Genomic DNA, 13,460 nt, shown 5'->3' on the forward strand with positions numbered 1-13,460 from the left:
TTGTTTCTTTATCAATTTGACAAAACATCCTGTAACAAACGTACAAATGTACTTTTTGTCCTTGTATAAGAAAACATCCTTAATTTCTATTTTCAGGTTTTAAAATAAAGAAAGATGTAACATTTTTGCAATAAAATTAAGAGATTTTTTTTCCTTTGGAATGTTTATTTGTGAAAAATGCTATATATATAAAAAAACTTTTGTATTCTTGAAAGTTTATTTATGTATACCTAACATCAGAATAATATTTCTTGGGAACACAATCTTGGCCCATAAAGCTGATTTTGCTTCTAAAAACGTACTTAGTTACCAACTTACTGATAAACATGTTAATTATTTTATGGATATTTTTTGAAAAATTTGAAAAACAACTAAAACCTGCAATTATATGCAGGTTCTTTATTACGTTTTTGCCAAAGTTATTAAGACTTTACAGCTGCAGATTGGAAACCTTGCAATCGCACCATTCCAATACCAGTAGTTAAAGGAACAATAATACACTTGTAATCTATTATTAATTATTTTATGAAAAGTATTTTGATGGCTGACATTTATACAAAGTCGTTACTTCAATAGGAATGGAGGAGGCTTCCTGTCAAAGGGCAGCCTATGTGTCAACATACCAGCAAGACACATCCAACTTCACGGTCATCCAGGGCCCAGCAGCTCGCATCCGACCGAAGCGCCTCCCACAGGACTACTTCTCCTGTGAGTTCCTGTCCGCGCAGATTTAACAATCTTTTGGTCTTAGTCTGCTTGAAACCAGAGAGCCTGACTTTCCCTTACTGTTCATTTCCGCAGTCGACTATGAGGGCCTGATAAAGAACCTGTCGGTATGCCAAGTATTCCAAGCGTGACTTTTTGTGTTGATAGGAAGAATGAAAAATCATGTGCTTGTGTGGCTTCATGACAAACAGTCCCGTCGTCTCTCTGCTGTGTGTTGATCCTCTCCGTCTGTGTGCATTCTGAAGTGCAGGGCCCCTGACCAGCCAATGAAGCCGTACCTCAAAGAAAACCTCCCCAAAAGGATGCACTTTGCATACAACAAGCGCATAGAGAGGGGTCACCTGTACATGAAGGAGGGCTGGCAGGCAGCGCTGTAAGTAATCAGATCATCATCTCCTTTCGCACAGCAGTTTGCATAAACTGGACGACATTAGTTGCTAATATCTGCTCCAGTCTAATAATATGGTTTAGTTAAGCAACAAAGTTTGTCTAGTTTGGGTATTTTTTATTTTTTTATGCTATGAGGGGATTTTGATTTTGGGACGATTTAGAAATGATAAATACCACGATTTGCGATTATAAGTATTTCTGTAAATATGTGACAAAACACGGCAAAACCAGGAAAATGTCGCTGGAGCAGAAAGATGGAGGAAAAAAATAAAAACCATTCCTCGCTCACAAAATAATGATTTTCATTTTATAGAAAATGATCTAATAACTTTTGAGCAACAATCCTTTATGCTACTGACATCTTGATTATTGCAGTCATATATATATTTTATGTTATTTTCATCTTCATACATGAAAGATGAAAACATAGAAACTGGTAAATAAAGTAGTAGTTTATGTTATCTCTCTAACATTAGTTTTATTTTAATGTATGAATATTATGACATATGTTTTTTGGACGGTATGAGGGCAAAAGGATTTACAATCCCCAGGTCTGTCACAATAATCAATAAATCAGATGATAAATTAAAACAAACTCAATCATTTCCATCAGCATGATTTATCGTTTCTCTTTTTTTCTCTCTTTCTACTAAAAACTGGATGATAAAAGTCTTCAGTTTAGTGCTTTCGTCTCAACTAGCGCTTTTTTTAAGGAAAATTTTGTTTACAAAGTTTCAAAAATAATTTTATTTGTTGTTTTGTTTATTTATTTTGGATATTTAATATGTCTTCCAGTTCCAGTGTTAAATGTTCATTAGAATTTAAAGTTTATTGATCTTTGAGAATGTGTTCTTGTATTATTGTTTTGCCTTTACCGTTATTTTACTTTAAAATGGTCTGAAAACAACATTATCGTTTATCGCAATAACTTCTATTACACTTTATCGTCCAGCAAAATTTGTTATTGTGATGCTTGAACTGGTAGTTCAAATAGCCAACGCTTACTTTGTGTTCAGAAAGTACATTTTTCTGATAGAAAACAGATAACTTTTATCTATTACTTCTTATAACTTGTGCTTAGAAAGTTTTTTCTTCTTATAGAATATTCCAAAAGGTTTACATCAGAGCACTTTTTTTGTTTTTGTAATGAAAAGGCTGTAATTTTTTTCTAAATGTGACACGTCACATGATGGATAAACTGCAGTCATAAATCTTTTACAGTAACTAATGACAGGAACCATGTGTGATGAACGAAGCATGTTGGGAAGAAATAGCACAAATCCTTTGATTTGCACCAACCCTGTAATTGTGGCAAATTGCTTCAAGCTGGACAAATAAAGCTACTGACTTGACAGAGTCAAGAAACTGTGCAGTGGAAGATGTTTAATATACTTTACTATTTCCTCTAATTTTGCTTTTCCTGTTCAAATGCTTTCTTCTCAGTAAAAAAGACGATGTCAAGTATTGCACCGGTGGTTTCCATGGCTCAGACAATCTCTTCACCAACATGCAGGTCAGAGGAAGGAAGGATGTGTGTGCTTGCCAGGGTCAAGACATTTTGCATCATGACGTTTTTATTCTTAAGAAAACAGGAACTTCTTATATTTAGCTGTTGATATATGAGGAAACAAAAGGTTTTCTATAATCAGAATATTAACCTCTCTGGGTATTTGAGACTTGAAGGAATAAAAAGCTTCTGTGAAGAAGTAGAGGGACTTTAAAAACAAGTAATTGTTATATTTAGTAGTTCAACATTCTTTCGTTTTCGTGTTACTGTTTGAAAACAATAAAATGAGATCTTGAACCACCTCTGGTTCTTTTGCAGAAACCCACAAACCAACAGACAGGAGAGGACATATTTGGACAAACCTCTACAGAGCCCTTAAGTAGTGCGGAGAACTGAGATTATCTGAGAATTAAGCAAATTGCAATAATTGCGCAATAGTTTGAGAAGTTTCTCTCAACCTAAATGCAGAAAGATTTCAACTTAATACCACTGTAATTAATCTTAGTCATCACAGTTTATTTTAATTGTCTAGATTAATTTGTCACATGCTGTAATTTGACTTAGAGCACTTAGTTGGTTACTTATTTAGTAAGAACCAAAATTATTTCTTCCTCTCCTTTCGTGTAGAATAGAATAAAAACAGCCTTTATTGTCCCACCAAGTGGAAATTCAGTATAGAAAACTGTTTGGGTTTAGGTCAATTCAGAGCTTGACTTCTCTTTAAATATTTACCAATGAACTAAATAAGTGAATCAGATGTTTGACGTCTTGATGTTAACAGAGGGACTGAATAACGTTTTCCAGTACACAAACTGGTAGGCGTTGTTGCTTAAAAGCTTAGCTTAGTTTACTTCATCATGTGTGTGAAAAGAAACGAATGAAGATGCTTTATGTTTCTTTTTTTTCTTCTAGGCAATCTTCATTGGATACGGTCCTGGATTTAAAACTAAATACGTCGGGCCAACATTTGAAAACATTGAATTATATAACCTCATGTGTGGTAAGTGGCTGTTTGAGTTATTGTTTTTTCTCTTCTTGCTGTAAATCATTTCAGTTTCTTGACGTTTTGGTGAACTGTTGTGATAAAATAGAAAAAATGAAGCTCGCGTTTTAGTAATGAAAGTTGATGTGACAGACTCAAGTCAAACTCCATTGGAGAATATCAGATTTTATTCTGAAAATAAAAATCTCTTTTGCAAGACAGTTCTGGTCAAGAACATTACCAGCGAAAACAGACGAAGCTAACAAAAGCTAATTTAGCTCAAACAAAATTATAAAACAAATAATAGTCATGCAAATTTTACACAAACTTCAGTAGTTTGTTTAGAACAATCGCACCAAAACTATACCAATGTTACTAACAGCTACTAACAATAGCAACAATTAGCAAACAACTGGTGGAACTGCATATCTGCTGAATTTATCGTACAATTGTAAACAACATAATGAAAAGCAAGGTTCTCAGAAAACTTGATAAGCCTGGTGGTTAGGGTGCCTGGCAGTCTTTCATCCAGCGGCCCGCCGTGTTTTTGAGTTAAAAAATATATAAAGTTGACAGGAAATTTGAAAATATCACTTGACAATTATGTGGTAGTGGAATATTGGAAGATTAATACCCTAACGCCAACTACAAAAAAAATCTTTAAAAATGCAAACATTTAAAAGCAAGGTTCTCAGAAAACTTGATAAGCCTGGTGGTTAGGGCGCCTGGCAGTCTTTCATCCAGCGGCCCGCCGTGTTTTTGAGTTAAAAAATATATAAAGTTGACAGGAAATTTGAAAATATCACTTGATAATTATGTAGTAGTGGAATATTGGAAGATTAATACCCTAACGCCAACTACAAAATCTTTAAAAATGCAAACATTTAAAAAAAAAGAAAAAAAACGTAAATAAATAAGCAATGTTAAGCCTGGAGGGGGCACAAGTAAAGCCTGGTGGCTCGCCAGGCTTGTAATACACTGGGGGAAACCCTGAAAAGCACTGTTCTGATGACATGCTGAATGTGGAGTGTCAGAAAGAGTCAGAGATCAGTTTCAAGACGATACATTACAAAGTTTATACAAACTGAATGTATCGTAATTGCGCTATAAAGTGGCACTATGTGCCTGGAAAATACATAATAGCGCCCCTTTAATAGAAACTATTTGCAATTTCAGGACTTTGCTAAACATGTTCTTGGCTGTTAACAAATAACCTTATACACTTTGAGCATGTCTTTGTTGACAGAGTTAATGTTCAGTCACGCCTGCTGAATGGACGTTTACAGTTAGTGACTAATATCCTAAACAGAACGCTGCTCTGTCAAATTTTAACCTGACAGGCCTTAAAAAAGAACGTCTCTCTCCTGTTCAGCTTTTAATCAGTTTTGCTACTTTTTTTTTTTCAGAAGCTTTAATCTCAAAAACAGAGGTAGTCTGTTTGCAACATATAGATGTTGACTATCTGCTCACATTGTTGTTTGGTTTGTTCTTATTTTCCTCCCGCGTTTGGGAACGCTGCTGTTCGCCTCAGTTGCGACAGCATCCCCGTAACTGTCAGTACAGGAAACAGGTGCATTTCTTCAGCTTTCAGTTGCTGCTCTGCTTCCTAAATATGTCAATAGATCCCACAAACCAAACCTCGATTTTAACATATCCATGTCAGAAGAAGTGGATATTGTAGAAATATTGTGGTTATTTAATAAGATTATTTGAAGAGCAAAATAGAAAAATGTGAGAAGCAACCAGTGTCAACCCAGCTAGTTTCAAATGTTTAGAACAACTGTTGAGAAATTGTATTTGATTTTTATGTGGCAGATCAAACCAGAAAATGTTTGCCTTCTTTACAGATTATACCAGTTTTATCTTTTTTTTTACTTCCACTTGCATGTTTCAGATCATCAAACTCAGACAAAGATAACCTGACTAAATGCAAAATGCAGTTTTCAAATGGTGAATAAGAGAAACAACTTGACCAGAGTCTGTAATCCCAATTTATTAATAGTGAACTGTTATTAATCACAAATGACATCACTTTTTCAGAATCTGTCTGGTTAGACGAGGTGGACAACAGATCTCAACATGCAACACGCAATAAATTCAACAATAGATGAGAAACTAATTCATCAACATTCAGTCTGGAAGGGGGTTCAAAGCGGTTTCTAATGTCCTGAAACTCCCACTGAATCTAAGTGAGGCAACCATGAAAACATGAAACGGTAATAAACCTTCCCAAGAGGGGCTAGCCTTCAAAAGAAATCAGAAAGCTCAAGCACAGCATGAACTTAAAAGAACAATGCAACAGCTAAAGCGCTGCAGGCTTTTGTTACCTTACGGTCATGATTCAACAATAAGGACGAGATTGGGCAAAAATGAGAGCCAAGTCCTCCTCCGAATGGCTTAAAAACAAATTCCAAAAAAATCAAAACAAAGGTTTTATGTGGGCTGGTGCAACTCTAGAGTTGTGGCATGACTTTGAACTGGTTGTGCATACTTCGAAACCCTAAAATGTGTCTGAATTAAATTAGAAACAAGAGCAGAAATGCTTTTGCAGGTTATTTTTCTCTCAGATAAACATTCTTTACCTCAATTTGTACGAGTTATAAATCCTGAATAATGTTTTTCTTGTTTGTTTTTTTTTCCTTTCCCACATCAGACCTTCTTGGTATTCGTCCATCCCCAAACAATGGGACCCATGGCAGCCTGAATCATCTCCTTAAGCGTCCCCACTATCAACCCGTTCACCCAGCGCAGCTCTCCCATGAAACTCCCTGTGAGAGCACCAACCTGGTTCCCACAGACAACCTGCACTGCCTCTGTTCCTCTCAGAGCACTGAGAAGGTATGAAACTTTTTTTTTTTTTGGCCACATCGGATCAAAAAATCTGTCCTCTTTACCGGTCCTGATACGTCAGCTGTCTTGAAATGTATGTACAAGCCTAATTTAATCTGAAACAAACTGTGGCTTTCTTTGCAGGAGACAGAAATGAACAGAATTATTTTATCAACAAACTCAGGTAATTATATACATATATATATATTTTTTTTTTAATTTCAAAGAATCTATGTTTTTAAGCTTTACATCAAATGTTCTTCCCTCATTGAAAACATACATGGAGTGTTGCTTTGATTCTTTCATGCACGTTTGAGAAATCGTTTAATCTCCCGTGGCAACCATTCAGCTCTGCAAAAAGCCGGGGCGGACCTAGCTCCACCTCCAAGAGCGCAGCTCCTCCTCGCCCCTCCACCATGACTCCCCCACGTGGTTTCTTCAGACTAGTCACCAGCAATTAGCAAACACCTGAATTGAGCTCATTGTACGATCTGCTTCTCAGGGCAAAGATGGTAAAAACATTTTTAAAGGGTTCATACAGAAGCGACGTTGTGATGACTTCCTGAAGGCGGGGTTTCGGAACGAGCAGGAGCTTTTAAAGAGACAGAGGCGTGAAATTAGGATTGAAATATACTTTAATGTGGTACTTTTACAACAACTGAAGTGAACATAGTTACTTTATTGCACTATAAAACCGAACTATATTCCTGGAAAACCCATAATACTGCCCCTTTTAAAATAGCACTGGGAAATATTTTTGCCTCACACTTTAAATTTCCTCCTTAGAGGCCAAAGCTAAGTTGCGCCGCCTTCATCATCCTTTCGGCATCCCCAGCGTCATCCAGGCGGGGAACAGCTTTTGTCTGCTGCACCACGCCGACTACCTGAGTGGATACAGCCGGGACCGCCTCATGCCGCTCTGGGTGTCGTACACCCTCCAGCCTCTGGTGAGCTCTCTTTCATCTCTAAACTTAGCCCCATCAGTCAGGGCTGCCTCGGCTGTATTTCTTCTGTGGTTTTGGTTTGGCAGCGGATTGGAGGAGGTTTGTACAGCATCTGAATCCTTTCTGTAAACAGCTGCTGCTCATCCTCTCTATCCGTGCTGGCTCAAACAGCTCTTGTCTTTCTTCCCTTTGTGGTGGAGCTTTCTTGTAATTCACAACCTCAGGCGCAGCTGTTTGTTTCCAAGAGACTTTGGATTCCTCTGTCTGAATGATTGAGCAAGTGGATGTGCTTTCCAAATACAGTATGAGCAAAATATAGCCTGCTACAGTACATTATCTGCATTCATTGTTAGTTAAAAAAAAAAGACAATAAAATAGATTACAACTATAGTCAAGACTACGATTCCAAGAGCAAAATCAATCTTGGCCTAATTTAATTTCTTGGAGAAATAAAATACTCCACAGAAATAATCAGCGTAACTTGGCAGGCTGGATCAGCCCCCTACTCCTATTTTAATAGGATTTCCAAGAGTCCACCAGGTTTAAATTAAAACTGTCAGCCTGAGCCAGCAGGAACTTCTAACTCCTATCAATCATCGTTTGCTATGGTTCGTACTGTGAATAAAAGTTTGAGACTCAGACGATCGCGAGGAGGAGGAGGAGTCTAAATGAATGTTTATGACCTGAAGTTAACAGGTTTCACTTCAGTCCACATTCAGGCTAGTTAAATTCATTCTTCTTCTTCTTCTTCAGTCATTGATTAACCAGGATAAAACTCCTTTAGATCAAAGATTTATTTTAGAAAAGAATCCTGGCAACAATAAAGTTAAACGGTTAGTTACAAAAGACACAAACTTGTGTTTCGGGATAAAATTCACTTTATATTTTAATATTTACCTTTGAAAAAGAATTAATCATATTTTAGTCATCTTCTGAGAGAATCTAACTTGAAGGGCCATTTATTTCATTAGTCAACAGCACTGTTTTTTTGTTTTTTTTTTACTTCCTGTCGATAATGTGTTTCATAATGAAATGTTATCAATAACTAAGACGTTCAAATTAAAGATTTAGACATCATTTTCGTTCTCATAAGACTTTCAAGTTGAAAAGAGAACCGAAAGAGAGATATTTCCTCATTGATCTGTTCAACTCTAAATCCAGCCAAGCAATCTTCCATAAGAGACATGTCCTGTTGTCCCGTCCACACTGTCCACCGCTGACTGATCCCCTCTCTCAGTCCAGAGTGCCAACCCTGAGCCCATATGAGTGCATTCGAGCCGACTTTCGAGTCCCGTCTTCCTCCAACCAGCTGTGTCTCCTCTACAGAGATGAGGCCGCTCTGACCTATGGCCTGCTGCACCCGCCCTGTGAGTGTGTGTAAATGCCTGTGCATGTCATGCAGAAAGTGGCACAACCTGTGCCGAAATGAATTCACTTTTCAAGCATGTAGAAGAGAAGAGTCTCTTGTTAGCCTTTTCTGAGATCCCATCGGTTCAGTGGATGCCGCTTTTTGCATTGATCTGATTTGTTTTGGTTTCACATTTCTCCCGCTTTACTTCATGTAAAGTATTAATATCATATATAGAATTTTGTTGCTGCAGGAGGAAGAAATGTCAGAAAGTTCAAGGGGTTTAAAAACTATTACAATGCTCTAGAAAGGTTTGCTTCCACAAAGCTTCAGCAGATAAAGTGAAACAGGGCAATTAACGCACATCAGCAGAAGTGAGACACCTGGATAACCACAAATTAAACGTTTTAATTCCTGTCATCATGTTACAAAGTGAGATTTGACACTGATTTTTTGCAGGAAAATAGGTGAAGCATTTTACATTATAAGCATTTTTAGATTTTGCAAGTCATCATAAAGTGACATCTTTTGCTTCAGTTTCAAAATCCTTGACTATAAAATCAAAAGTCCCTTACCTGTTGCTTCACCTGTCATTATTTTTACAGATCTGAATATCACTGGTTCAGTGTCTGACTCTTTTATCAGCAGTAACATGGCCCCAATGTTCCCTGCGTTTAAAGGTGAGTATTTATGGAAGTATTTGTCAAATGTGTGTGTTTCCAATTTGCGATTAGAGTTATTACATTATTAATGCAGTCATTTCAAAACTAAAAATTGTGATCTCCAGGGACAGGTAGTTAAACTGGCTGAACAAAGCACAGAAATCTGTGATGCAACTTCGTGTTCATGGCTGTCAGACCACCGGCACGTAGAAAACCTGCTTTGTGCAAGCTTGAACAAAACGTAGCTGTAAATCTATTCATCAAGTCCCAAACTGAGGAAATATCTGGATTTTTGACTCAGTGCCAGCAGCAAAACAAAGTTTTGTTATAGTAACATAATATTATGAATCAACATCATTAATTCATTTTGTTTTAACTGGAACATGCACCTTATAAATTGGATATATACAATCTGGTTACTGCTGTTGTTAGCTAAGTTCTGATAAATAAAATCCCTCTGAGTTTTGCCAGGAAATAAACAATAAATGAAAGAAAATTTTAGTTTCTGAATCCCTATAAAATACTAACAGGTGCTGCCCCCTGGTGGCTCACTGTTCCTGATACACAGTTACGCTGATAACTCAAACTTTAATGTTTGGTTTGTTTGTACAAATTGCAGGATTACATGTATTAAACTGCATATTTATGTTTTCCAGAGGTTTGGAGCCATTTCCACACTTCTATACTTTTGAAATATTCTCAAGACCTGAACGGAGTCAATGTCGTCAGTGGGCCGATATTTGATAAAGACTTTGATGGAAATGTAGATCCAGTCAGTAAAAACACAGGGTAAGTTGTCTACAACTATACCACAGCTTTAGTGATTGTTGTTGTTGTTGTTGTGTGATATTCTGTTTAATAAATGTTTCTGAAAAAGTCGATGTTTTTTTTTTAAATTGTTCCCATTTTCTATTTGTTAAAAAAATGACTAAATGCACAAATTTAACTTAATATTCATAAAGAGATGTCATTATCACTTTAAAAACAGGGCTGTTCAATCAAGTAGTGTATTAGTTTGGATATTCATCAACTTTTTTTATTTATTTATTTATTTTTTTTGTGCGTTTCTTTCTTTCATCTTCATCGTGAATGGGTCCCTGACTCGGACTCGATCAGTTTTGTTACTACTAGTCACTTTCATACCATCTCTGTATGACAACATGAAGAAAGTTAAAAAGTTTCGAAAACTTAAAGACAGTCAAGAAAAGACGAGCAGCAAAGTTGATATCTGTCAGTCTGAAAATGGTTGTAAAGCATTCTCTTTGCAATTACAAAACAAATAATTGAACAAAAATCCTCACTGTCCTCAGCTAAGGTCAGTGTTCTTGCTTCAACAATGAGAAAGAGAGACTGATAAAGTGGGATAGAAGTCGGCAAAAAACTAAAACTAAACTAAATGACCAGCAACAAAAAAACGAGATGAACTTTAGCAGAACATTCATCAAACCATGTATATAGCATGACAGGCGACGAGATATGTCTGAAATGTGAAAAAATGTCTCTGTTGCATGTAACAGTAATAATAAAAAAATCATTCCCAAATTTAAAAAAATCTGAAATGTTTCACTGGATTGAGCTATGCCTTAACTCTGCTCCGATTTTCTTTCCAATCATGTAGATTCCTTAGGGGAAAACATTTCAGGAGAAAATGAAAGCTAAGCAACTCACCTTAAAATCAAGCAAGAAGACGTTCGACACATTTATTGGTTAAGATCAGACCAAAGGTTTCACACTTAGCCAACACTTGTGAGCTATTTAAATGTAATTCCTCCATTTCTGAGCGAGGAAGCATTTTCACATAAATCAAAGATGTGGTTGTGCATGTTTTATAAAATACCCAGGGCAATTACAATGTTGCTAAACAAAGATTGTGCAACATGTAAATCAAAACCAGTTGACAGTGTGGTGTCAAACCACACGCGCTGAGCTTTGGAGAAGAACGCAATACATCAATACTGATTATGTTCTTCTAATCTTTCCCCCGTTTCCTGCGAGGTTTTTTTCTGTTTAATTTATGATTTAACCAGGAAATACTGACAGCGTTTCCTCACATCCCCTGGCAGTTATCTTGTGGTAGTGCCCCTGGTGTGGAAATCCAGGACTATTTTTGACAAATAGTGAGTGGGGGGGGACAGATTTGTGTCATCGCAAAGGTGGAAATCAGAAGAGTTAAAGAAAATCTTCTTCTTCACAGGAAACACTTTTTGTTCCAGCAGTTTTTTGTTAAAACCCCACAAACCTTTCTCTCTCTCTCTCTCCAGGAATGAAACTGCAGTGCCAACGCATTTCTTCTTGATCATGACCAGCTGTCGCAACTCAAGCTTCAGTCCTGTTAACTGTGAGGGTCCGCTTCAGGCCATAGCATTCATCATGCCCCACAAACCTGACTACTCAGAGTTCTGTGCTGTGAGTAACAACCAACTACACCTCAGATAAAAGCTCCATACAACTACAGCGCCGAGCAAATGTAGAGAAACCGCGCGGACAATCTCTCATGTGAACACAAAGCAGAATAACTGCAGGGTGCTACAATTCAGTGTAATTATACATCACCTTTTTTTAAATAGAGTCAACTTATGTGTACTTTAACCTCGCTGTGCAGTAATGAGAGCAGTTATGTCTGTTACAGGACTTCTGTTCTCTAATAATACACAGACCTACATTATGATGTCACCAGGTGACCCAAGCACTGAACAGATGCTTAAAAAACCCTTACCTGTTTAGAGTTGCCTTTGATTTGTAATAACTGAAACATTGATTGATATATTTAATTTGCTTGAGGATTGTAATGATGGGGTTTGAGCCTTTTTGCTGAAATGTGCTATACAAGTAAATTTGCCGTGACTTGACATAACCACTAATCCAGAACAGGATTAGTGAACAAGTAGCATCTTGAAAACCTAGAAAGAAGCAGACAGGTCGGAAAATAAAGTCGTGGAAAAATGTAACCCTTTCGGACCAAATGGATCAGTGGGATCCAGCCAAATTTGCGGTACCGTAACTCCACCACACGTTGCGCTATCTGAAAAATTCCAACAGTTTCTGAAAGGGGAGACGTTGCGCTTTCCAGCCAATATCTGGTTATTATGGTAATTTCATCCCCCGCCATAGCAGGGAGTCAAAATAAACCGAAGGGCCCCCCAATAAAAAAAGAAAAAATGCGAAAAAAAACATGCAAAACACCAAAAGTTACAGATAAAAGGGAAAAAAGAGCAAATCAAAAGACACACAAAAAACTGAAAAAAATGAAAACAAGCAAAAAAAGCAAAAAAAACAAGGCAAACTTATGTCATAAAAGGGTTAAACGAGGGTTAGGTTAGAAAACAATATCCAAACATCTCACAAATTAGCACAAAAGCAAACTTGGTAGGACATGGCTGCCCTCTGAGGCAGACAAGGAGAGCATTACATATAACACAGCGTTATATATAAAATATTACACTATGTTTGTGGTCGTAATTTCTCTTTCCGCCTCTCTTCAGGCGGAGTCTGACTTGTCGTGGGTGAAGGAGTGGCTGAGGTTTCACATCGCACGAGTCCGAGACATCGAGCTGCTAACGGGACTCAGCTTCTACCACGGCAGGATATCGGTGGAAGAAACGATACAGCTCAAAACATTTCTACACACGATTTAAACTCAGAGACTATGGCTAAACCAACCAAACACAACCAGACTGGTGGGCATGCAGCTACCTTTTTTTGTTTGTTTGTTTTTTGGATGCACCACAAATAGTGGGTTTTGTAGCTGTTTCATTAATGAAAGGTTCTTATTTCAAACCAGAATATTTCTAACTTGAAGGGCCGTTCATTTCATTAGTCAAATAATCATTTTTAAGACCAGTCTTCCTGTAATTTAGGCACGAATCTATGCAGTGAATCTCAATTTAAAAAATAAAAATCTTTGACCTTCCTCAGACTTTTTTGGAAAAATATAAGCATTTTTTTTGTTGCTGTTGTTGTTGTTTTTTTGTCTGGAATATTTGTTGCCTGTGAAATATCAGGAATACATCACCGTATTGGATAAAATCAAAGAAATCATGCCATACTTTACGAGGTCTATCCATCCAAGTTT

At 37.0% G+C, this 13,460-nt stretch overlaps 1 protein-coding gene across 1 annotated transcript in view; it reads left to right on the forward strand.

Moving 5' to 3' along the window:
• enpp1 (ectonucleotide pyrophosphatase/phosphodiesterase 1) overlaps positions 1-13,173 on the forward strand; it is a 44,077-nt gene extending 30,904 nt beyond the window's left edge. Inside the window, exons 24-36 of the mRNA XM_016662695.1 lie at positions 562-708; positions 802-833; positions 972-1,099; positions 2,560-2,629; positions 3,536-3,623; positions 6,259-6,443; positions 6,579-6,618; positions 7,221-7,381; positions 8,616-8,745; positions 9,332-9,406; positions 10,045-10,177; positions 11,650-11,794; positions 12,871-13,173. Coding sequence (XP_016518181.1) covers positions 562-708; positions 802-833; positions 972-1,099; positions 2,560-2,629; positions 3,536-3,623; positions 6,259-6,443; positions 6,579-6,618; positions 7,221-7,381; positions 8,616-8,745; positions 9,332-9,406; positions 10,045-10,177; positions 11,650-11,794; positions 12,871-13,023 — 1,487 coding nt within the window. The 3' untranslated portion in view covers positions 13,024-13,173. The remainder of the gene's footprint in view (positions 1-561; positions 709-801; positions 834-971; positions 1,100-2,559; positions 2,630-3,535; positions 3,624-6,258; positions 6,444-6,578; positions 6,619-7,220; positions 7,382-8,615; positions 8,746-9,331; positions 9,407-10,044; positions 10,178-11,649; positions 11,795-12,870) is intronic.
• The last annotated feature ends 287 nt before the right edge of the window (positions 13,174-13,460 follow it).

This window comes from Poecilia formosa, unplaced genomic scaffold (assembly GCF_000485575.1).
Source record: "Poecilia formosa unplaced genomic scaffold, Poecilia_formosa-5.1.2 Scaffold1, whole genome shotgun sequence".
Taxonomy (NCBI): Eukaryota; Metazoa; Chordata; class Actinopteri; order Cyprinodontiformes; family Poeciliidae; genus Poecilia; species Poecilia formosa.